The 23,664-nt window shown below is 38.7% G+C and overlaps 1 protein-coding gene across 2 annotated transcripts; it reads right to left on the bottom strand.

Annotated features, from left to right (window-relative positions):
- Positions 1-2,642: 2,642 nt before the first annotated feature.
- Positions 2,643-23,612, bottom strand: apooa (apolipoprotein O, a). 2 transcript variants are annotated; one of them, XM_036580849.1, is made up of 10 exons: positions 23,529-23,612; positions 21,924-22,025; positions 19,932-20,051; positions 16,148-16,180; positions 13,374-13,428; positions 12,409-12,504; positions 10,366-10,457; positions 5,338-5,427; positions 4,170-4,217; positions 2,643-2,927 (listed from the first exon to the last, which is right to left on the bottom strand). In XM_036580849.1, the coding sequence occupies exons 1-9, from the start codon at positions 23,535-23,537 to the stop codon at positions 4,170-4,172; spliced, it is 645 nt and encodes a 214-aa protein (XP_036436742.1). In that variant the 5' UTR covers positions 23,538-23,612; the 3' UTR covers positions 2,643-2,927. The 2 variants fall into 2 exon arrangements, with proteins under 2 accessions (XP_036436742.1, XP_036436743.1); XM_036580850.1 differs by lacking the exon at positions 16,148-16,180.
- Between the last annotated feature and the right edge of the window lie 52 nt (positions 23,613-23,664).

The raw sequence follows: 23,664 nt of genomic DNA on the forward strand, positions 1-23,664 counted from the left end.
CTGACTTGTATTTAATTTTCTTGTGTGTTGGTAACGTATTTCCATTATTTCTGTTATTGTACTGTAAAACAAATTGTCATTTAAAAAAAACCTCTGAATTCCAAAAATAACTATTTTCTGTAGCACTTCGTACATTACATGTATGGACTGCAAAATTCACCTGAAAAATAGTAGCAGTGGTAATAATAAATATAATGGAATATATGGGGTGCCCAAACTTTTGCACACTATATAAACTGTATATACTGTATATTTGGGCATAGAGAAAGTTAGAATTATAGCTGATAAATTTTGAGCAGGATGAATATAGCAACATATAAAATGAAAATGAAAAACCCACCATATTTTATCATATTATTATTATTATTATTACTTATATATTATACATATATATTGCATTATATATTATATATACTGTATTATATATATATTATTTTTTTCTATTTCAATACATTTTTAAACTCTTAAAACTTCATTTGTACTTTTTTTAGCGTGTGAAGATTAGATTAACTGACAAGTCAAATTGCATTGACTGGTTTTCTGTGGGATTCTTCCTATAATGTAATCAATCAATAAATAAATAAGGTTTTATATTCCAGCTACAGCTATTAAACAAGCTCTAGTTTAAAGCTACACTGTGTAAGTTTTGGGGATTTGGAGACCTCTATGGTAGAAATGTGTAACTGCACATGGGTTGTGCTTCGGCCCTGAGTGGATGAATTCAGAGAGAACTCAGTCTAAATTTGGTGAAGCGTCTCTGAGGATCTGAGTGAACCGTCATCATCTTCATCAGTGTGATGTTGATTCTGAGATCATCTGAGGCCGAAACATCGAGCCAGACCTTCTTTTAGAGTCTGTGTGTGACGTTAATACGTAAAGACGTACGACGTGGTGTGAAAAACTCGTGTTGACCGTTAAATGATGATTTCAGGCTTTACAGGCGACTCACAGCAGTGCTGCTCACCATATTTTAGTGTTTTTATTCTCCTCTCTCAGTAACGACACTACTTTCAGTTTAAATCACCTAAAAGGCAAATCTGCTGTGAACAGCTTGATAAAAGCTTGTGTTACTCTTGTGTTGTTCACACAGCTCGGCGGTCAGAGCAGTGTGACTGTACTGGAGCAGGTGGTGTTTTCACTATAGCAGTCTGACTCTCTCACTCTCTCACTCTCTCACTCTCTTGATGTGAGACTGTTTTGCAACAACCTCATGAGCTCAGGACGTCCATTTCTGGACTGAACTGGTTCACTCCGCTTTTTCCATGACTAAGCAGCCTCAGAGCGTCTGAGGCCTCCGTCTGCTCCTGACACAGGAAGCGCTTCTCTAAACTCAGCACGACTCAGACTCAGAAAAGCCCACACTGTGGACCAGAAAACAGAAAACTGACCTTTACTCTCCTTTTCAAAATAAGAGTTTGACGTAGTACACAGCTCAGCCCATACACAGAAACTTAGCTGCAAAAACAGCCTGTTTTCTCTGTTTTGCCACAAAAAGCAACACATTTACAGTTTTACAGGCCAAATCACATCATTTGTTGATCTTTGAAGTGAAAGGAAGTAAACAAAACATTTTGCTGCTGTTGGAACAAAACTTTCTATCTCCATTTTGGTCGATTTTGAGTTTTTGTGAGAATTTGAAAATGCCTGTTGTCCTTTACATTGTGTGTATATTTCATATGAATGGACTCAAAGAAACGACCCAAAAAGATGTGGAAAAAACGTCTGGTTCCATTGACTTACATTAAAAGTAGAGTAGGTTTTTTCCTTTTCCTGTAAAGTTACCATTTTACAGATACGAGGTTTTGTTCCGACAGCAGCGACATGCAGCAAACTGTATAAAAAAAAAACTTTGCTTGATTAACTTTAAAGGTAATAGTAAGTGTGGTATGTGCAAAAGTTTGGACACCCTACTAAGTCAGTGCCGGCCCCCTTTAGCAGAGATCACAGCCTGTAAATGCTTTTTGTATCCAGCTTAGAGTTTTTCTGTTCTTATTTTAGGAATTTTCACCAGCTTTTCCTTACACAGCGCTTCGAGTTCTGCAATATTCTTACATGCAGAGCAGCGAGGAGACTATGGTCATTCCAAACACTTCATCTTTTAATTTGATTTCTTATATGATTCAAAATTATTACTTATTATTTCTTGTATTACTGTTAAGCTTTATCCCCTGTCTGTAAAGCACTTTGAGCTGCCACCGGCATTAATTTACTGTTATTAATAATATATTTTTATAGCTTTCTCCTGCTTTGTAGGCATCAGTTAGCTTCGTTTTCAGATGATAAACCAGCGGCTTAGAGGAGCTCATGGTTGTCGAATGTAATAAATTCTCTGAAGAGTCAGGAAATTTACTGCACTCTGGAATCACCATCAGCTGACAATTCCTAACCAGTCCTAACGAGTCAATTAAGGCCTGACGAGTCACGGTGTCAGACTTTACAACGAGTTTAATCAAGTAACTGCGCATTAACACTTTGCAGAAAAACTCTCTTTTAAAAAACGGCTTCGTTTTGCTGCATCACAGATTAGCTGATTAATCAAATAGTCATCAGACTAATTAATCTACTAATACACTGTTTAAACTAATGACCTGAAACCCTCATCGATATCCAGTCCTTCCACAAAAAAAACATCGCAATCATAATTGAATCTAGATCATATTTATTTTGGTTTGTACATAAATATACATTAAAATACCCCTGCAGTAGTTTAAAACGTGTCACACAGGCCACGCCCCCTTCTGCTGTGAGTGACAGGTGAGGAGGCTAGTGCAAAAGCAGGACAAAGGGCGCGCCGAAGGAAGCGAGCAAGAGAGAGAGAGAGAGATGGATGGAAAAAGAGAGGGGGAGGGGGGTTATGCAACCCGCCACACCTGAGCTCACAGGTAACACTACACCATCGTCATGGCAACCCCAGACGGACGCAATACCTGCAAAAAAAAAGAGAGAAGATTCTTCTCATTCAGATCCTCCACAGAGAGGAAGGAATGTTTGGTGTGTTCTTCTTTAGTTTTAGCGCTGGAGCTACGAGGCTAATATTGCTAACAGGTAATGGAAGCGTTTAACCAGCCAATTAGCATCGTTAGCTCACGTTAAGCCACGTCAGACTGTTATGCATCTCTAACAGACTTGATCAGGGGGTTTCTGACTCTGTATGACTCACTGTTATCTGTAAACATGGAAACTGGCTAAAAATACACTTGAATTTCCTGTTCCACCTTAAGTGGTGCAGCAGGTACAATGTACAGCATCATTTAAGGTGGAATGGAAAATCTGAATAGGAAGCTGGTGAACAGAACGCCAACAACTTTGAGGTGAGTGTCTGATGATTAAGGCATGCTGTTAGCACCATGCTAATTGGTGGGCTATAAGCTTTCATTACATGTTAGCTGCATTAGCCTCGTAGCTTCAGCGCTAAAACGAAAGAAGCAAACTTTACACCAAACATGCCAGCTGACTGACTACATTTGGGTTAAAGAGATAAATTTGATTTGAACTACCGCTTTAAAGGCCAACCTTAAAATCTTATTCAGTTTAAAATCTTATCCTATAAACATGGAAATTGGCTAACAATATATTTTAATTTTCCGTTCCACCTTAAATGGTGCAGCTATTACAATGTAACTGCAGCAATATTTAAGGTGGAGTGGAAAATTTGAATAAGAAGCTACTTAATAGGGATTCAACCTCACCAACTTGTTCAAGGCGAATGTCTGATAATTTAGGCATGCTGTTAGCGCCATGCTAATTGGTGGGCTATAAGCTTTCATTACTTGTTAGCTACATTAGCCTCATAGCTCCAGCACTAAAACAAACGAAGCAAACTTTACACCAAACATGCCGGCTGACTGACTACATTTGGGGTAAAATGGGGTTCATTTGATTAAACTACCGCTTTAAAGGCCAAATATGAACCTGATCACTCACTATTCGCTCATATGACTCAGTAAGTGTTCTGTTCTCCACCTGGAGTTACATAAAGCGGTTCTGCGGAGACTCGTAAGGGCCAGTTTGTTCTAAAGCAGAACCTGAGTGACCAGGCGTGCAGCTACGCGAGAGCGATCTAAACCCGCTGTTTATCTGAGCGGGCAGTGATGTAACGTCCTGCTGTGGAGGAGCTCATGTTTTGCTGTTTTCATCCTGTTTTTGCTGAAGATGTTGTTGTTCTGTACCTAAGCTGTGGTCTCTCCGCTGGACGGCTTCTCCTCGGCCTTCTCCGTCTGCGGGAAACAACGAAAGGTCACTTGAGGTCACTTTGGCTGCTTTCCAATCTATGTTTTTATTTCTATTGCATTTATTTTTATAACAGAATTACAAAAAATATGTAGTATTATAGTGAAAATACAGCATTAATATTACAATACAGCACATGCAGAAACTGCACTTCCACCTTTTCTATGGTTTTATTTTTTATTTAATTTATTTATTATTTTAAGATTATATAATTTGGGGACAGATGCGCCTAGAAAATAACAAAAACTCTCTGATGTCAGATATCATATTATTTATAGCAATATGCTAATTTTATAATAAAACTTTTCCATTTCAACAATGGATTAGAAAACAAAAAGATTTTAAATTATGAAAATATAAATGGAATGTAAACCTGAGGGAGAGGCGTGTCTAGAATGGGGGAAAAATCTAAATGGACCAATACAGGAAGCAAAAAAGTAAAAAATATAATCAATTAATCAAACTTTATTTATTTAATGTGCAAGAACATCAAATAATAAAGGTCAATTTAATAATAAAAATGACTCAAAGTAAGTATAAAAATTAAACAATAATAATAAAATACGTAAAAACAGTGGAAAATGTAAAGTAATAATTAAAAAATAATAATTAAAATGTAAAAGGAAAACAAAAAATGTAAAACAAAAGAGAACAAGATCAAAAAAGGGAACTAAAATTAATTAAAATGACAAATAATTAAATAACCATGATTAAAACAAGAATAAGAATAATAAACAAATAAATGGGAAAAAATAGAATAGATAAAATAATGAAACAGACAATAATTGTGAAAACCAAATAAACAGTTTCAGGTATAATAATAATAATAATAATAATAATAAAAATAATAATAATAATAAACCTACTTCAAACAAAAAAGTGTTAAAAATAATTAAGTATGCAATATTTACATATTTGACTAATTTCTGAATAAATTCCTCTCACTAGAGAGGCTGTCCAGATACTTTTGGACACATTTCACTGAGTAAATGTTATCCAGTGATCTCAGCTTCTCCTTTTCGAGCAGAGATTTGTGTTTATGCAAAGCAGGTTGAGTGGAAATGTAAATGAGATGTAAGCGTAGAGGCTAAGCAGGTGTGAACGTACCTTCGGTGCAGGTGCAGGTTTGCCTTTAGTGAGCTTCTCTGCAGCTACGTAAGCCTGCAGGGCCCAGTCGTACAGCGCATCACCCGAGCTCTGCAGGACAATCAGATTTAATCTCCAGTCAGAACAGTCAGTAAGTACAAGTAGACGTTTCAGAAGATGTTTGTGAGATCCTGAGCATATGGGGTTCCTTGGAGATCAGGACTGGTAACTCATCCAGTTATAGAACAGATACTAAAGTGCCCTTCTAAGGGCTTTGTTTCATATATATACTCATGGCTGCAAGGAATATATGATTCTGGTCTTGGTATACAAAATCAGTGGGGAAAGGATTTGGTAATTGAGGCTGGGTCAGTGGATTGGGAGGTGGCTTGGAGAAATATCTTTAAGGCATCAAAAAACCCTAATCAACTGATTCACTTTAAGCTCTCATAGGGCAAACTGGACACCACTATCAAGATTTCATGCTAAACTGACGTCAAATTCTAAATGTGAGTTGTGCTCTTTAGGGGTACCTGGTTCTTTGAAACATATGAGGTGGGACTGTCCAGGGGTCTATTCATTTTGGAAGAGGGTGACTTCTATACTTTCTAAACTTATAGGAAAGGTCATTCCCCTTCAACCAATGACGATTCACAACTACAGCTCAATGAGAAACAGAGGAAAATTATGTTTGCTGGTTTGACCGCAGCAAAAAAACTGACAGTTCAGCGTTGGATGCCCCCTTATATGTTGCATAGTAGAAAGTGGTTATTTTATTTTTATGATATAGTTATGATGGAGCTTTCTACTGCTAGAATTCACAACGCTAAGGCTCCAACAATCCAAATATGGGAGAATCTGGCTAGTAACATTAGTGGATTACTTAATGTATGAGTAAAGGGTTTGAGAATGGTAAATTAGGGATATAGAGTACTCATACTGTAATGCACGCAAAGACAGGACAGCAGATTATTGTCTTTGTTTTCACACTGTTAGCTCCAGCAAAATTTATTTATTTATTTATTTTAGTTCATTATTTATTTATTTTATTTATTTATTTTGTGTGTGTCAGAACGGGTATGCATGCATACAAGTGCATGTGCCTATGTATGGACACATATACTAAGTTATTGTAGATTTATGGTGTTTATCTTTTGTTTCTGTGTTAATTGTGTTGGTTTTCCAACTGGGGGTGGGCGGATGGGAGATTGGGGGTGGAGGAAGGGAATTCAGGGGGGAAAGCATTTATTTGTATCTATGTTGTCATTGTACATTTTGTTTTTGTTTAGTATTGAAAATAAAAAAATTGTTCACAAAAAAAAGATGTTTGTGAGATCAGATATCAGATAATTCACTCGCACAAAGAAGAAGAAAGGCGAAGAAAAATAAACGAGTTTCCAAAACTGGGGAGAATAAAATACAGAGAAAACGCAGCCGACAGGCCCTTTAAATGTTTTCTGCTTTTTCCGTGAAGCTGGAACATGAATCGCTGTTTTAACTCAAAATCTAATAAAAAGTGGGCTTTGAATTATTTTTAGAAGGAAATTCGGCTTTACACATCACCTCCATACAGTCCCACCCAGTGGTGACCTCTGACTCACCGTCCTGGGCGGCTGCTCTTCAAACCCCTGCTGCTGCTTTTTCAGCATATAATCAATCAATCAGTCAGCGCTCGCACTAAAAAGAGCATCAGACGGCCGCTGTGTGTGAGGCCACACCTGAACAGGTGCGGCAGGAAAAGGAAAAACTCTCTTTATTTATAGAGACTCTCACAGTGAGGGTCACTTTACCACAGGAGGGCACAGTGAGCAGGAAGACAGGAGAAACGTGGACTCGAGTCAGACTTTGACCCTCAGCAGTCGCAGTGAAAATCACACTGCAGTTCAATGAGACATTTGACTCACAGTTCATCAAAACGAGTGGAGAAACTGTGGAAAGTGCAGATTAAACATTCAACCCAAACACGTCAGCGTCTGTACGCAGAGGAGGACGTACTTCACAGGATTTGAATTGGATGGAAAATGGTTGCAGTTTTGTTTATTTTGGTGTCAAAACTGTGGTGCTTTTATAATTTTCTGACATTTAAACAAAGAGAAAGGATGGAACCTGCTGAGTGTAGATGTTGTTAGTGATCGCAATGTGTTACTTTATTGTTATTCATTATATATTAATAGTAACTGCGCATTGTGAACCATAGCAGCACCTTAGCAACCACCTAGAACATCACAGTACCACGTAGCAACACCCTAGCAAACACCTGGAACACCACAATACCACCTAGCCACACCCTGGCAACCACCTAGCAATACCTCAGCAAGCTCATAGAACACCACAGCAACTACCTAGCAACAGCTTAGCAGCCACCTGGGACACCACCGCAAACACTTAGCAACACCCTAGCAAACACCTGGGAACTGCTTAAGCTGCACTTTCTTCACAAAATCTCTTCTAATTCAATAAGCTTCATTGTAGTTAAAGGGGAACTCCACGAGTTTTTCAAAATTTCTGCATATTTCACTGGTTAAGATGTAAACAGAGTGGTTCAGAGTGGTTCAGAGTGGTTTGGTGTGAAACGCTCTGTTCTAGAGAAACTTACCGAGTCAGAACTGTTCACAGTGGTGGTGATAGGAACCAGACGTCCACCTCTAAAAGCTCCTCACAGAAAGTTCCTACATGAAATGGTTATGAATTCACTGCCTGATGACTGAGACACTGTTTTATGATAGTTTAGAGAACTTAAACTCCATTCATGGTGGAGGGATACATGCAAGGCGCTGTGAGGCAAAATAGTCCCCAAAGAAAACTTATTATTTCAGATTTTCCACTATTTTCCATCATCAACATTCCATATAAACTCAGAAGACTCTGTAGGTTTACTGGTGGTTCTGGATAGTAAATAAAATGTCTATATCTGTGTTGTAGTCATGGCGACCCCTGGTTCCTATCACCACCACTGTAAAGACATCTGAACCATTTCACACCAAACCACTCTGAATCACTCTGTTTACATCTCACACGCTGACGTTAGGCATACATTTCTAAAAACTGGTGGAATTCTCCTTCATGTGTGTAACTAGATTTAAACAGCACTGGGAATCAGCGGTAATAATAAGGGTTAAAGTCCACTGTGCTGAAAAAGGCGGTTATCTGTGGGAAACAGTGGTGCTGAAGGGGAAACTGTCTCTGCTCTTTTGAGTGGGGGGTGTGGGGGGGGGGTCAGTGTGAGAAAGGGGGGTCAGTGTGAGAAAGAGGAAGTGTTTAATCTCCTGCTGTAATCTGATCAGGTGGATAGTTGGTGAGAGCGCCCTGAGCGTTCCTCCCTCAGCCCGCTGGGTTAATAACGGAATAAAGGTTAATAATAAACACTCAGCAGGAACTCAGACACACGCTGTTCCTGCGGGTCAGCGCGGCTGTGTGTGAACACAGCAGGAGTTCCAAGGAACAGTGTGGATGTGTATTTGTGCTGTACGATATGGATGTAGTTCCACATCGCCGTCATTTGATGTTCGCAGTTCCTTCCACCAAATTAAAAGAAGTCACTAGTAGTGCTGACTTCTCAGTAGCTAATTTACCCGTTCCACCTTAAATAGTGCAGCAGTTACATTCCAGCGCCTTATATGCCAGAACTGCTGCTCCATTTAAGGTGGAACGGGTAAATTCAAACAAGAAGCTGGTGAATATCTGACTTCAGCTTCATATCACTGAAGAATTAAGGGTGGGTGATAATAAATAATCCCCCCCCTCTTTGAAGATCATATGATGCCCTAAATGTAACTAAAGCCCAGCAGTGAGGAGCTGAACTTTACCCTCCTCTGCTGTCACTGCAGACTGGCAGGGTCGCCTACAGAGCAGTGCTGGTAGCTGATAATGAAGTGATGCTCTTTTTATTTGAGGATCCCATTTCAGAGGGAGGATTTCAGCTGTAATAGGGTTTGTTTTGCTATCACCACCCTGTAATAACTCAGCTCCAAGGTATAAAGAGACACTCGAAAACAAGGGACAGGGGTAAAAATATGAAATGGGACTGGGCCTAAGGGTTGCTATTGTATTCCAGATGGTTGCTAAGTTGTTGGTAGGTGGTTGTTATGCTATCCCAGGTGGTTTCTTGGGGGTTACTAAGTTTTTGCCATAGCAGTCCAGGTAGTTGCTAGGATGTTGCTAAGCAGTTGCTATGGTATCCCAGGTGGTTAATTGGATGTTGCTAGTGTACTTGTGTTATAATGTAACTGGAGTGAACTTTACACACACATTTACACACTATTCTAAAAAATAACCGCCATTTTTCGTTAAGTCTGATCAAAAAGCTGTTTACAGGCACATGATCCTCGGTCTTGTCTCGGTCTCAGGGTGAGGTGGACTCGGAAATTGTGTGGAGACCAGCTGAGAGCGATGCCTCCGTCTGAGGAAACTGGAAGCTGAATTATTATTGAATATCAACAAAACCAGAATAAACAGAATAATCAGTCCTTTCTCTGCATCAGGGGTTCAAAAACGTTTACAGCTGTCGGCCCAAACGACCACAAAGGCTTCGGCGCATTAAAGTGATCAGATCATCTGTTTCTGACTCTCCTAATGAGAAGCTGATTTAGTAGATACTGAGTGCTGAATTTTAGACTGAAGAGAGGAAAGCTGAGGAGTTCAGCTCAATTCAGGGCAGCCAATCAGAACAGATCTTATTTACATATATCGGTCTTTAAAGGCACAGTCTGTTTAATACTTCAGGATAAAGATGGGTTGGAAAACGGTCATGTAGAGCTGAATTATGACTGTTTTTGGCTCACAAAACCACACAAATGTCATGAGTAAAGTTCAGGGATTAAAAATAAAGAATAATAAAAATGTAGAATTTGAGCTCTTTAAGACAAACACACAGCATTTTGGTCACTGCTTGCCTTTTTTACATGTGGAGTCATGTTTTCACACACTGGGTCTGAGTGTGAGGGTATGAGGAGCCGTATGATGAGCTCTGTGTACGTAACTCACCGGTTCAGTCCGGTTTAAATAAAAACGCCCCACTGACTCAACACTCAGCACTGAAACGCTTCCTACCTTAGCGATGGTGGCTGCTTGCTGTGGGTAGTACAGGGAGGCGCCTACAGCCATCAGACCTGTGGGATAGACCAGCTTCTTCAGCCTGGAACCTGGAGGAACATATGGACACGGTCATCTACAGCTAACTGACCCAAAACAAACAGCAGAACAGAAAACATTACACAGCAAACACTGTCACACATAATGTTTCTGTAAAAAAAGGTACAAAAGTACACAGCTAAACACAGCACACTGCTTTAAGAGACCAATATCAATCAATATAATCAATCAATCAATCAATCAATCAACCTTTATTTAAACACATACACTGAGGGGGACCCTCAATTACAGTGTAGCCCAGCCAATACAGAAAACAGGGATCGAAAAATTGGATTGTAAACACATACCAAATGCTAAAAAAGTAATAATAATCAAAATATGAAATTTAATAGTAAAAAAGTAAATAAAAAAAATTAAAATTGCAAAAATATAGTAACTTAATCAGATAAGTAAAAACATAAATAAATAAAGGAATAGATGATGTAAAACAATAACTTGGCAATAATAAAATCAGTAAATGGAACAATGAGAGTGAAATGATAATTAAAACACTAAAATCACACAGAAAGTTAACTAGAATCAGATAAACAGTGTCAGGCTGAGTGGAGCTGTTTAGAGACTAAGAGTTTAAAATGTTCGTGTGAGTCCAGAAAGTCCAGCTCACTGTCGCTGCAGCTAAAATATAAAATATAACCCCCAACACTTCATGAACTTCTGGTGTGTCATCAGCACTTACAGTATTTATTATTTGCAGCTGTATAAATAAAATAATAATAATAATAATACTTTTATTTATAGAGCACTTTTTATCTCAGTAGCAGCTCACAGTGCTTTAAAGACAGCTGATAAAGCATAACAGTCATAGAAGATATTTTAGTGATTTTCTTCTAATACAGATACTGTACAGTAACAGCAACAGAAAAAAAGACAGCATTAATTAAAATAAAAAAGGTAAATACAAAAAGGCTTCCCATAAACTTCAGAATCAAGAATCAGTATCTCAGTTTTGTCATGATTAAACTGTAGGATTAGAAGATACAGGACACTGTAATTACCTATTTGTAGTACTGTAAGTTCTCTGCCTGAGATTTGATCACAACCTTTTCAAATATGAGGAATTCTGGATTCTGACAAACCAAATTTGAGTGCACTTTGTGGTCTTCGTGCTTTTCAGCATCTTATCTAATCCTAAACTACTCGACTGAGGTCAATATCAATTGTTATCTGTTACCAAACAACCGACGATAAACGCACAGCTGAAACGTAAACACGTTACCAAAATAGCGTAAAGAATGAGACACAGCTACACAGCCATCGACGTAAACAAAGCGTTAAACAATGTGTTATAACCTAAGAGTTGGTCAACGTTATTAAAATTTAATAACAGTTATTAATGTGAGAGCGCCCCCTGCTGTTTATCAGAGCGTCGCCGCTCCCCAGTTTCAGTCTCCATTTCCCAAACGCTTTAGCCGAGCGCGCTAACGTTACTCCTCCTAATAAACAGACACACGTTCAGCTCCGTCTCCTCATTATTCACCACCATCACTGTAATATTTCATCATCAACATTAACACACGAAGGTGATCAGAGGGGCGGTGGAGATCGAGTCTGCAGCGTCTGAGATCTTTAAAACGCAGAGTTAGAAAAGAAAATCATCTCACAGTGAAAGCAGCGTTTTACAGTAGAGATAAATGGAGCTCATTATGCTGGTAGTGAACTATGCTGCTGACTCAGCTGCCTAAAAACCATAGAAACGGACCTTAAACAGAAGTGAGGACCCTGTTGGGGTTCATCCTAAAGTTAGGACAGGATTTAGGAGGTTTGGTTTAGTTAGGATGTTTGTGTGATGCTGTTTTCTTATCTGGAGTTCATGATGAGAATGAAATATAACTGCATCATCAGCACAGCTATGAAAATGAACACTGATAGTTCTGTACATGTCTCTGCTTTAATAACTGCATCACCGTTTTAAAGCTCACTGGGCTTTAAGTGTAACGTTACCTCTCGCCAGGAAGAGTCCGAGGATTCCAGCGAAGCCGATCACTCCGGCTCTGGGGTAGAACTCCGACGGAGGGTTCTTCAGGTATGTGTAAGAGTCTAGAACATTAAAGTGAAACAGAATCCAAAGCTCTGAATTGTTGTCCATCAGTAACCCTGCAGTGCTGATCTACAGAACCGGCTCCTACAGCTGTTCCTCTACAGCAGCAAGTCTGTTTATCACAACATCAAAGACGTCCTGATAAACACTCCTGTTTAAAGGTTTTACTAATAATCGCTGTTACTTTATTCTATAATAACTCATAAAACATAGGCGTAAAAACTGTAAGCTGGACACCAGAAAGTATTTTGAAATTCAACATTCAATATTTCTAATTTTTGGGAAGTTCAGTAAGTTATTAAAAGACACATAATACACTGTAATTATCTACTTATAGTCATTTCTTTATACATTTTTTTGCTTGATTTGATCACCACTTTTAAAATATGAGGCATTCTCATATTTTAAATGTCTTTTTCGATTATATTATATTATATTATATTATTTTCATTATATAATTTTAATACAAATATAATCATTTTATCAGAACTTAATTCTGGATATTAATTTTATTATAAATTCACATCATATTAGAATCATTTCTTTACCGGCAAAAAGAAAATATTAAGATCGTAAAAACTTATACAATGTAAATCTTATAAACTACACATCAAAAAAATTCTTCAATGTCTTACTCAATATTTAATAAGCATTTTGAGCTACTATATATTGTAATATAATGTATTATATAATTATATAATAATTATAATTATAACTGTAAATAAAATCATAATTATTTATATACAATATTTTTGTCAAGATATCTGTCTCAAGATTTTACCACCACTTTTTAAATTATGAAGTATTCTAGGTGTTAATAATGTATTTTAAGTGTTTTTTCTCTAATTCAGTGCGTGTTTTTCCTCACCTTGTCCAAACTGAACTGCACTGTCCACTTTAGGTTTGACCGCTCCGTACACGCCCTGGTTTCAAAGGGAAAACAGAAAAATGAGGCCAAACTCTTTTAGACAAAGCCAAAAAAACTCAGTGTAACCTCAAAAACACTGAAATGGGACATTCCACACCAACTCACCGACAGCCTGCCAGGCCACTGTGGACTTCACAAAATTCAAGAAAAATTCAGGAAAAATCTCTATTTAATTCATGCAACCATGCAAAATTTCAAAACTGTGCTCCAAATAGTTTTTTAGTTATGAATTTAAAATTAACCTCAGCAGGTTCTAAATCGCACATTAAATACTGAATTTTACTGTTTACAGAATGACCAATCAGAGCTGAATTATGAATTAATGTAAATGCAACATGAAGAATATTTCACTTTAAATCATCTGAATTCATATTCATAAATGCACATGACAGGTCAATATTTGTGTTTCAGTTTTTCAATGTTTAAAATTATTTTGCAAAATTGACAAAAAGTATAAAATCGAAAAATTAACATACTGTAGGAATTTATACACATTAAACTTTAAAACTTTAAAAATTTTAAATGAAATATTACTGTCAATGTTGAAATTAAGCCCGGTTAATATTTCAGCTCAGATCAGTCGTTTGGTAAATAGTTAAACTCTGGATTTCATAACCTGATAGGAGAAACAAACTGGAGCAGAATTTTGAATTTCTGCACACTTCTACGTATTTGAAAGAATTTTTTTTCTTGAATTTTTTCATATTATTTTATGACACGACCTGCCAGGTACTGGGAGAGTTAACGTGGAATAACTCATATACAGAGATCTTAATTCCAGTTGAGACGTCCTGCTTTCCTCCAGAACAGGAAGGTCAAACGGTTTATTATTCCAAAGGTTTATCAGGTCAGATTTATCATTCAGTGTCAGAAAGTGGTTCAGTTTAAACCATAAAGTCTGAGAGACGCAGGACGACTCAGCTTAAACATCAACTTTTCAGAGGAAATTCATAGCAAATTTACCCTCCAACACCATAAACAATAAAACAAACACAGATCCTGAGCTCGTAAACTGGGACACAAAGAGCTGATATTAGTGGCTCCGTCACATGTTCTACAATCATAAACCACTACAAGCAAAGATCAGCAACTCTTCTCTCAGCCAATCAGTGACAGAGCAGGACTGACAATGAGCCAATCAGATGCAACTTAATGCAGCTTCAGGTCAATTAAACACCAATCGTGACACTGAAGGCTTTTTCCATTTCATTCAGGAATAATAAGAATACTTTTATTTTGATTTCTGCAGCATTAATAATGAGTACGTTTTTCCTGCCAATATCATTTTTGGACATGTCTTTAATTATGTTTATGAGCACAAAGTATAAATTAAAATACAAAATTAGGCACAAAATGAAAAATTATTATGTGTGTAAATGTGAAGTGAACATGTGCTCATGCTGGGCTGATATGATGATATTTTATCGTTATCGTGATAAATTATGTCACAATACTTTTTTCTGAGTATATCATCAGTGCTTGAAGATCACAGACTGAGCACGTTTCATTATAAAGTGAGCACAATTAGGCCTGTTTAATTAGATTTAGTGCAGTTTTTAAAACATTGAACAAAAAATCGCAGCAGTTGTACGTTTAATATTATTATTTTTATAAAATGTTTTATTAATATTTTATTAATAATTTTTTTATTATTATTATTATTATTACTACTACTACTAATTGATATCATAACGTATGATAAAATATAATTACAATTAATATTACAATAATATGGTATTATTGTTAATATTTTTTTAAGTGTTGTTATATGCGGCAATACAGTATTTTGTCTGTTCCAAATTACTAAAAAAGACGAAAGACTAAATATGTAATGAAATAAGTAATAAATAATAAATAATATATAAATACATAAAAACGTCTTCAAGTATCGTAATATAATGTTTTTGCCGCATAACTCACCCAAAATATATTTGCAATGGAAGTTTCTTAAATAACAAAAATAAAAAGTGCCTGAATGCTGTAACTGGTTCCTTCTGCATGACATCTGAGGGAATCTGAGTTTTCTCTGAACGACTTTAATCCATTTCTGCCCTAAACTCACTGTTCAGCTCTCAGGAGGTAAGAAGTCACACTGTGTACTTCCTCTGAGAGGAACACAAGCCTGGAACTGACACAGGAAGTTGCTTCAGTCTCAGGGAAACTTCAGCTTGAATTCTGCATAAATCCGGCTTTAACATTTGGGTCAATTTGTTTCAAATCAGCAGATTTCAGACAATTCTCTCCCATAAAACCATCTCAGATTTGCTTAATATGTTTAAGAAATAATCTCTGTAAATTTCACGCATGTAGCATGAACGGGTCAAAAGTTATGCCTTTTTAAATTTTGCATCTTTTATATAGAAAACAAATTAAAGTAAAAATTTTAGTCACGCCAACTTATAAAAGGTTTTATATCTCAAAATCTAATAAAGATACAAGTCTAAAATTTGGCGTACTATCTTTTGGATATGATGACATAATTTCCTGAAAGTATGAAGGAAATCTGAGATGGTCAGTCTGGTGGCCTGAGGTGAACTGACCCACCTGGACAAACAGCCAGAAAAGTTTTTATGCAGAAAAACTCAACAGAAAACAGTAATGAGGGCAGAAAGCAGCACAGCAGCAGAGCAGCAGAGCAACAGAGCAGCAGAGCAACAGAGCAGCAGAGCAACAGAGCAGCAGAGCAGCAGAGCAGGTGAGGCGTGTTTGTGTACCTGAACTTTCTCTTTGGCCGTGTCGGTCGTTTGCTGACAGTCGACCATCAGAGGACCAGGCACAGCAAAACCACGACCAAGAGATTGAAAATAAAATGAGAAAACACTAAAACATCAGTAAATCACAGCATGTAGACGATTAATAATCAGAAGATCAATACTGGGCTTTAAGATTAAGGATGAAGATCAGTCACAAAGTACAAAACTTCTGTAAACGAGTCAAAGTGGAAATACTCTGAAACAGTTTTCTTTACTTGAGTTCAAGTACAAAAGTATGTACTTTTTAATATACTTCAGTATCAAAGTGAAATTTACTCTTGTTATTAGGGAAACACTGATATGGTTTTTCTGGGTTGATACACCAATAACCAATATTTATCATGTACATATTTGTTGACTGCGGGATACAGCTGGTCAAATTCCATGTTTTTGTTGTTGTTCTAAGTGAAAATAAGTTACAGAGACAACTTTCTGCACACTTTACTGCACAATTACTGTTTGTTTACTGAATTTAAAATAGTGGGGAAAAAATAAAACATAAGTTCTGGCCTGTGCAAAAGTTATAGCACATTTTATATTTTTTGTTATATTTTTTTAGTTACACGTTAAAAATTAGTATTAGTAGTACATAGTATAATTTAAGCCAATAATTTAAATAGACATTATAAACTAATAGTAATTTAAGTAGATAGTATAATTTAAACAGATATAATTTCAACTGATAGTAATTTGAACAGATACAATTTAAACTGGGTATTTTTAAACAGATTGTATAATTTAAACTGCTAATAATTTTAATAATTACAATAATTTAAACTGCTAATCATTTTAACAGATATAATTTAAACTGATAGAATTTAAATAAATATTACATTTTAAACTAAAAATAATTTAAATAGACAATATAATTTAAACTGACAGTAATTTAAACAGATATAATTTAAACTGATAGTATTTTTCAACAGTTAGTATAATTTAAACTTCAATCAGTTTAATTTGTACTAGTTTGCACATAAAACAGTGATTTTACTGCAGCATTATAAAGTAAATATCAGGTAAGAATGTCTGACCTTAATTAGATTAATATTGATGTTTATACTCTGTGTGTCTGTATTATTTACAAAAATACATATCAACACACTCAATATTAAAGAACTCAGGTTCTGGGGTGGGTGGGGGGTGGGGGGGTACATCTTGACCTTGTGTCTTTGAGTAGAGGTGGTGGGTGGGGGTCGGCTCACATCTCCAGTATTTACTACATACAGATCCATACGGGGTATGGACAGTAAGTTTACAGTAACTGTACTGTAAACAGAGAGGAGGTTTCTGGGGTCGGTGTTCAGCTGGGAATTCCTCTGTTTCTGAGAAACTCTACAAACTGAGTGTCTGTTTTGGAGGTGGATTAAAAAAACACACTCACTAAATCAACTTTCATATTCATATCTAGCCCTGCGATGGACTGGCGACCTGTCCAGGGTGTATCCTGCCTTCCGCCCAATGTCAGCTGGGATAGGCTCCAGCACCCCACCGCGACCCAGAAGGATAAGCGGTTTAGATGATGTATGTATGTATGTATGTATTCATATCTATGATTAAGTTCACTAGAAACACAATTTAGCTTCAGGGCTGAGCCTGAATTTCTAATAACCAATAATGACCAATCAAACCTTTTATGTTCAAGAATAAATAAACTCCAGTAGTTTTAGTTAAACACTGTTTCACTGACTGATGAAACTGTTGGCTTGGAACAGCAATTTTTTAAAAATAAAACGTAATTATACCATAATCCAAAATATAATATTCATATATATATATATATATATATATATATATATATATATATATATATATATATATATTACTGTTTACATTGCATGAAACTTTCATGATAAATGGACTAATAAAAATGTTTCAAACTTGCTTGAAAAAAATATTTTTATAAAAGATATTATATAAACTGTATATATGTTGTCTTGATGGTATGTGAGGCCTCCATATGTTCATGTCATGGTCCTGTATTCTCAAAGTGAGTCATTAGCGCCCTCTAGTGCCGACTGTGTGTTGGTTTTTGTCAATATGTACATTATCAATGCTTCCCCAATGCTGATAAATTTGAAGCTGTCTGATTTTATTAGTGTGTATCAGAGATCCAGGTCAGGCGTGTTTGGGTAGCAGTGCAGGAAGCTGATGAGCAGCACTGATTCAGGATCAGACAGACAGAAGAAACTGATCCCAGATCAGAAAGCAGGAGCCCATGCAGAGCCAAACTCAACACTGAGCAACTTCTGCCTTAAAATATTAGATGTCAGTTATTAACCATAATAAAGTCATTCTGGAATTTTCTGAATAAATTCTGACTCGATAGATTCTAAATTTTCAATCCAGACCACATTCATGTTTGCAAGTAGAAGACGGGATATTTTATTATCATTTGAATTTGATGAAAAATTACTGTTGTGTAAAGTATTGTTGTCTTGTTTTGCAGAAAAAAAAATTCTGCTCTTTTTATCATTTTTGATGGAAAAAGTGAAGAAATACAGACTCACACCTGTCCACACATGGAAATCACCCCCAGGTGAGTGTGCATGTACCTGTCCTCCAGGTAAGTAGGCATGTAAATGTCCCCAGGTGAATGTGTGTGTACCTGTCTGCAGGTGAGTGTGTGTGTGCCTGTCCCCAGGTGAGTGTGTGTGTACCTGTCTGCAGGTGAGTGTGTGTGTGCCTGTCCCCAGGTGAGTGTGTGTGTACCTGTCCCCAGGTGAGTGTGTGTGTGCCTGTCCCCAGGTGAGTGTGTGTGTACCTGTCCCCCAGGTGAGTGTGTGTGTACCTGTCCCCCAGGTGAGTGTGCGTGTACCTGTCCCCCAAGTGACTGTGTGTGTACCTGTCCCCAGGTGAGTGTGTGTGTACCTGTCCCCCAGGTGAGTGTGTGTGTACCTGTCCCCCAAGTGACTGTGTGTGTACCTGTCCCCAGGTGAGTGTGTGTGTACCTGTCCCCAGGTGAGTGTGTGTGTACCTGTCCCCCAAGTGACTGTGTGTGTACCTGTCCCCAGGTGAGTGTGTGTGTACCTGTCCCCCAGGTGAGTGTGTGCGTGCCTGTCCCCCAGGTGAGTGTGTGTGTACCTGTCCCCCAGGTGAGTGTGTGTGTGCCTGTCCCCAGGTGAGTGTGTGTGTACCTGACCCCCAGGTGAGTGTGTGTGTACCTGTCCCCCAGGTGAGTGTGTGTGTACCTGTCCCCAGGTGAGTGTGTGTGTGCCTGTCCCCCAGGTGAGTGTGTGTGTGCCTGTCCCCCAGGTGAGTGTGCGTGTACCTGTCCCCCAGGTGAGTGTGTGTGTGCCTGTCCCCCAGGTGAGTGAGCATGTGCCTGTCCCCAGATGAGTGTGCGTGTACCTGTCCCCAGATGAGTGAGCATGTGCCTGTCCCCAGGTAACTGTGTGTGTACCTGTCCCCCAGGTGAGTGTGTGTGTGCCTGTCCCCAGATGAGTGAGCATGTGCCTGTCCCCCAGGTAACTGTGTGTGTACCTGTCCCCAGGTGAGTGTGTGTGTACCTGTCCCCCAGGGGAGTGTGCGTGTACCTGTCCCCAGATGAGTGAGCATGTGCCTGTCCCCCAGGTGACTGCGTGTGTACCTGTCCCCAGATGAGTGTGCGTGTACCTGTCCCCAGATGAGTGAGCATGTGCCTGTCCCCCAGGTAACTGTGTGTGTACCTGTCCCCAGGGGAGTGTGTGTGTACCTGTCCCCCAGGTGACTGTGTGTGTACCTGTCCCCCAGGTGAGTGTGCGTGTACCTGTCCCCAGGAGGTATAAGGTTCTGCCAGTTTCCTGAGTGTGGCCACACCCTCTTCCACCTGCCCTTTCTCTGGCTCCACATAGTGTAGATTCTGCGGGGGGGTCGTGTAGAGAGACAGCTGGAGAACAGAGATGCTACAGTTACTGCACAAGCACTCTTACACAGGGATGAACGATTTATCAGCAGACGATTTATTGTTAGTCTAGATTTTCAAGACCAACAATCAAAATAATCAATTAAAGCTGAAGATTCCAAACTCAGGTAGTGTGTTTACAGTTTTAATTAACCTTCATGAACTTCATATGTGAATTCTGAACTGAATTAATGTCAATAATTTTTGTGCCATCACAGGCCCACAATGGACCACCGGACCCCCTCTGTATTGGCAAATGTTACTTTGGGGCCCACATGTGGTTGAAAAACCCTGGCCTGGAGTGCATTACCATACACTCTGTAAAAAAATGGTTCTTCAAGGGTTCTTTGGTAAAGGGAATGGTTCTATATAGCACTCATGGTTCTATATAGAACCATTTTCATGCTTAAATGCTTCTTTGCATGGTGCAATGGTTCTTCAGATTAATGGGGAATGTGTTGTACATGGTGCATTATAGAACCTTCTTGAAAATGGTTTTTCTATGTAGCACCAAAAAGTGTTCTTCTATTGTTGCAATGTCACCCTTTCTGGTGCTATATACACTACACTGCCAAAAGTGTTCCCTCGTCTGCCTTCACACGCATATGAAGTTGAGTGACATCCCATTCTTAATCCACAGGGTTTAATAAGATGTTGGCCCACCCTTTGCAGCTATAACAGCTTCAACTCTTCTGGGAATGCTTTCCACAAGGGTTAGGAGTGTTTTTGGGAATTTTTGACCATTCTACCAGAAGCGCATTTGTGAGGTCAGACACTGATGTTGGACGAGAAGGCCCAGCTCGCAGTCTCCACTCTAATTCATCCCAAAGGTGTTCTATCAGGTTGAGGTCAGGACTCTGTGCAGGCCAGTCAAGTTCTTCCACACCAAACTCGCTCATTCATGTCTTTATGGAGCTGCTTTGTGCAGCAGTCATGTTGGAACAGGAAGGGACCGTCCCCAAACTGTTCCCACAAAGTTGGGAGCATGAAATTGTCCAAAATCTCTTGGTGCTGAAGCATTAAGAGTTCCTTTCACTGGAACTAAGGGGCCGAGCCCAACTCCTGAAAAACAGCCCCACACCATAATCCTCCTCCACCAAACTTTACACTCGGCACAATGCAGTCAGACAAGTACCGTCTCCTGGCAACCGCCAAACCCAGACTCGTCCATCGGATTGCACTATGCGCCTCAGCATCCGCTGACCCCGCTCTGTCATTTTACGTGGCCGACCACTTCGTGGCTGAGTTGCTGTCGTTCCCAATCGCTTCCACTTTGTTATAATACCACTGACAGTTGACTGTGGAATATTTAGTAGTGAGGAAGTTTCACGACTGGACTTGTTGCACAGGTGGCATCCGATCACGGTACCACGCTGGAGTTCACTGAGCTCCTGAGAGCCCCATTCTTTCACTAATGTCTGTAGAAGCAGTCTGCAGGCCTAGGTGCTCGGTTTTATACACCTGTGGCCATGGAAGTGATTGGAACACCTGAATTCAATGACTTGGATGGGTGAGTGAATACTTTTGGCAGTATAGTGTACAACACATTCTCCATTGATCTGAAGAACCATTTCACCAGGCAGAGAACCATTTAAGCATGCAATGGTTCTATATAGAACTCATGGCTCTAAACAGAACCATTCCCTTTACTAAAGAACCCTGGAAGAACCATCTTTTTTAAGAGTGTAACTTAAACAGTAGCAGCCACCTGTAAGACTGAGTCTAGTCCGTGTTTGTGAGTGACAGTGAGTCACATAATCAAGTCTGTTTTTGATGAAGGAGAAAACTGATTTATCCGTTTTAAAGATGTTCTTATTGATCAGTGTCAGAGTTCAGACTGTCAGTGTGAGTTTTTACCTCGTCTATGCTGATTCCTTCACTCGGCTTCTCACTTTCTGCAGCCAGAACGGACGCTGACCACAGGCCCAGAGCCCCCGAGAGTCCGGCTACACCCCCCACCTGCTCCACATCCGCCGTCGCCATGGAAACACAACAGACACAGCCAATCACACTGATGTGCCAAGTTACCACACTGAATATGAACAGATGAGACACGGTGTCCTTATCACTGATCTCTTTCTGCATCATTAAACAATTAAGATGTAAACAAAGTCATTCAGAGCGGTTTGGTGTGGAGGTTTGGGATGGTAAATAAAATGTCTATATTTGTGTTGTAGACAAGATTTATTAATATTAATATATTTATTTATTCAAAGTGTTTTACAAAAATGACTCAGATTTCATCTTAAGAACGGTTGGTGAATGAGGCCCAATGTTCTTTTTCCAGTGAATCGGTTCTTCTCAGCACTCAGAGTAAGAGCTTCAGTTCGGCCATCTGGGCTTCGAGTGAGAGGCGACGCTCGATTTGTTTGAGGATCCGCTTGTTTGTTTTCTTTGCTGTCCAAGCTTTCAACTATATTATATATTAATAAAATAGAGAGCACACAAACAATCTGCAAGTCATCTGAAAAATATTTTAAAAATCTATGAATATGTATGTGAATATGTTTATAAAGTACGCATATCTGCAGTAAGTTTAAGTGCACTGACTGCAGTAGAGGAAAAGCTCCTGGTATTTATAGTGAACCATTTCACAGCAAATCACTCTGAATGACTGTTTACATCTCAACCACTGAACTATGCAGAAATTCTGGAAAACGGGTGGAATGCCCCTGTAAGTAAAATAGGGATGAGCAATACAATGATCGTGTGATTATCGTGATTATCTTTGTAATCGTGATAATATGGTTTTCTGAGTATATCGTGTGCATTGTAAGTAATTTGAGATCACTGACCAACCGCACGTTTCATTACACACATCATAATCGTCAAACTGTCTTTAAGTATCGTGATATACTGTCTTTTCCATATCGCCCAGCCCTGAAAGTTAAACAGCGAGCCTACAGGCTGATAGGTACATTTTTAAAGCACAGCGGCGACATCTGGTGGCCACAGACGGGAAGTGCAGCTAACCCGATTAGTGTCAAATTAGAGGGGAAAAATACTAGAAAAGGAAAATTAACAGGGTGAAAACTTGTTTACAGCACAGCGTTCCTTTAATAATGCATCCCATATATTTTACAGAGTTATATCTGTATTTTAAAAAGAGAAAAACTCAAATTTAGCCGCTTTAACTGACATAGCACGTGTTCAAATCTACATTTCCCCCAAATTGCGGGACATAAACTCGCATTATAACCATTTATAAACCTCTGGGATTAAATAAAGCTGAAAAAGGACTAAATGGGCTGAAAGTGAAGCTGTTTTCCTCATAAAGGGTTTAAAGTGTCCTTCACTGCTCCACTTCCCCCAAAGCAGAACCGGCGCGGAGGAAAAACGGGCGTATTTATTATAACCGCTTTAATGGAAACAGCGCAGGGCTCTCCGAACAGCAGAGTGATCAATAATATGATTGATAAGTTATGATTTATTAAACAGACGGTCTAAAGTTTCATTTCTCACCTTGTACATGTTCCGGCTTCCTCACTGCAGCAGCTGGAGCTGAAGGTGAGCGCAGTGCGGCGCTTATCGCCACCTGCTGGAGAACTGCGGCGCAGCACCAGCACAGAGGAAGAGTTTTAATTCACATTATTCATAT

The sequence above is a fragment of the Colossoma macropomum genome, unplaced genomic scaffold (assembly GCF_904425465.1).
Source record: "Colossoma macropomum unplaced genomic scaffold, Colossoma_macropomum, whole genome shotgun sequence".
Classification (NCBI taxonomy): domain Eukaryota; kingdom Metazoa; phylum Chordata; class Actinopteri; order Characiformes; family Serrasalmidae; genus Colossoma; species Colossoma macropomum.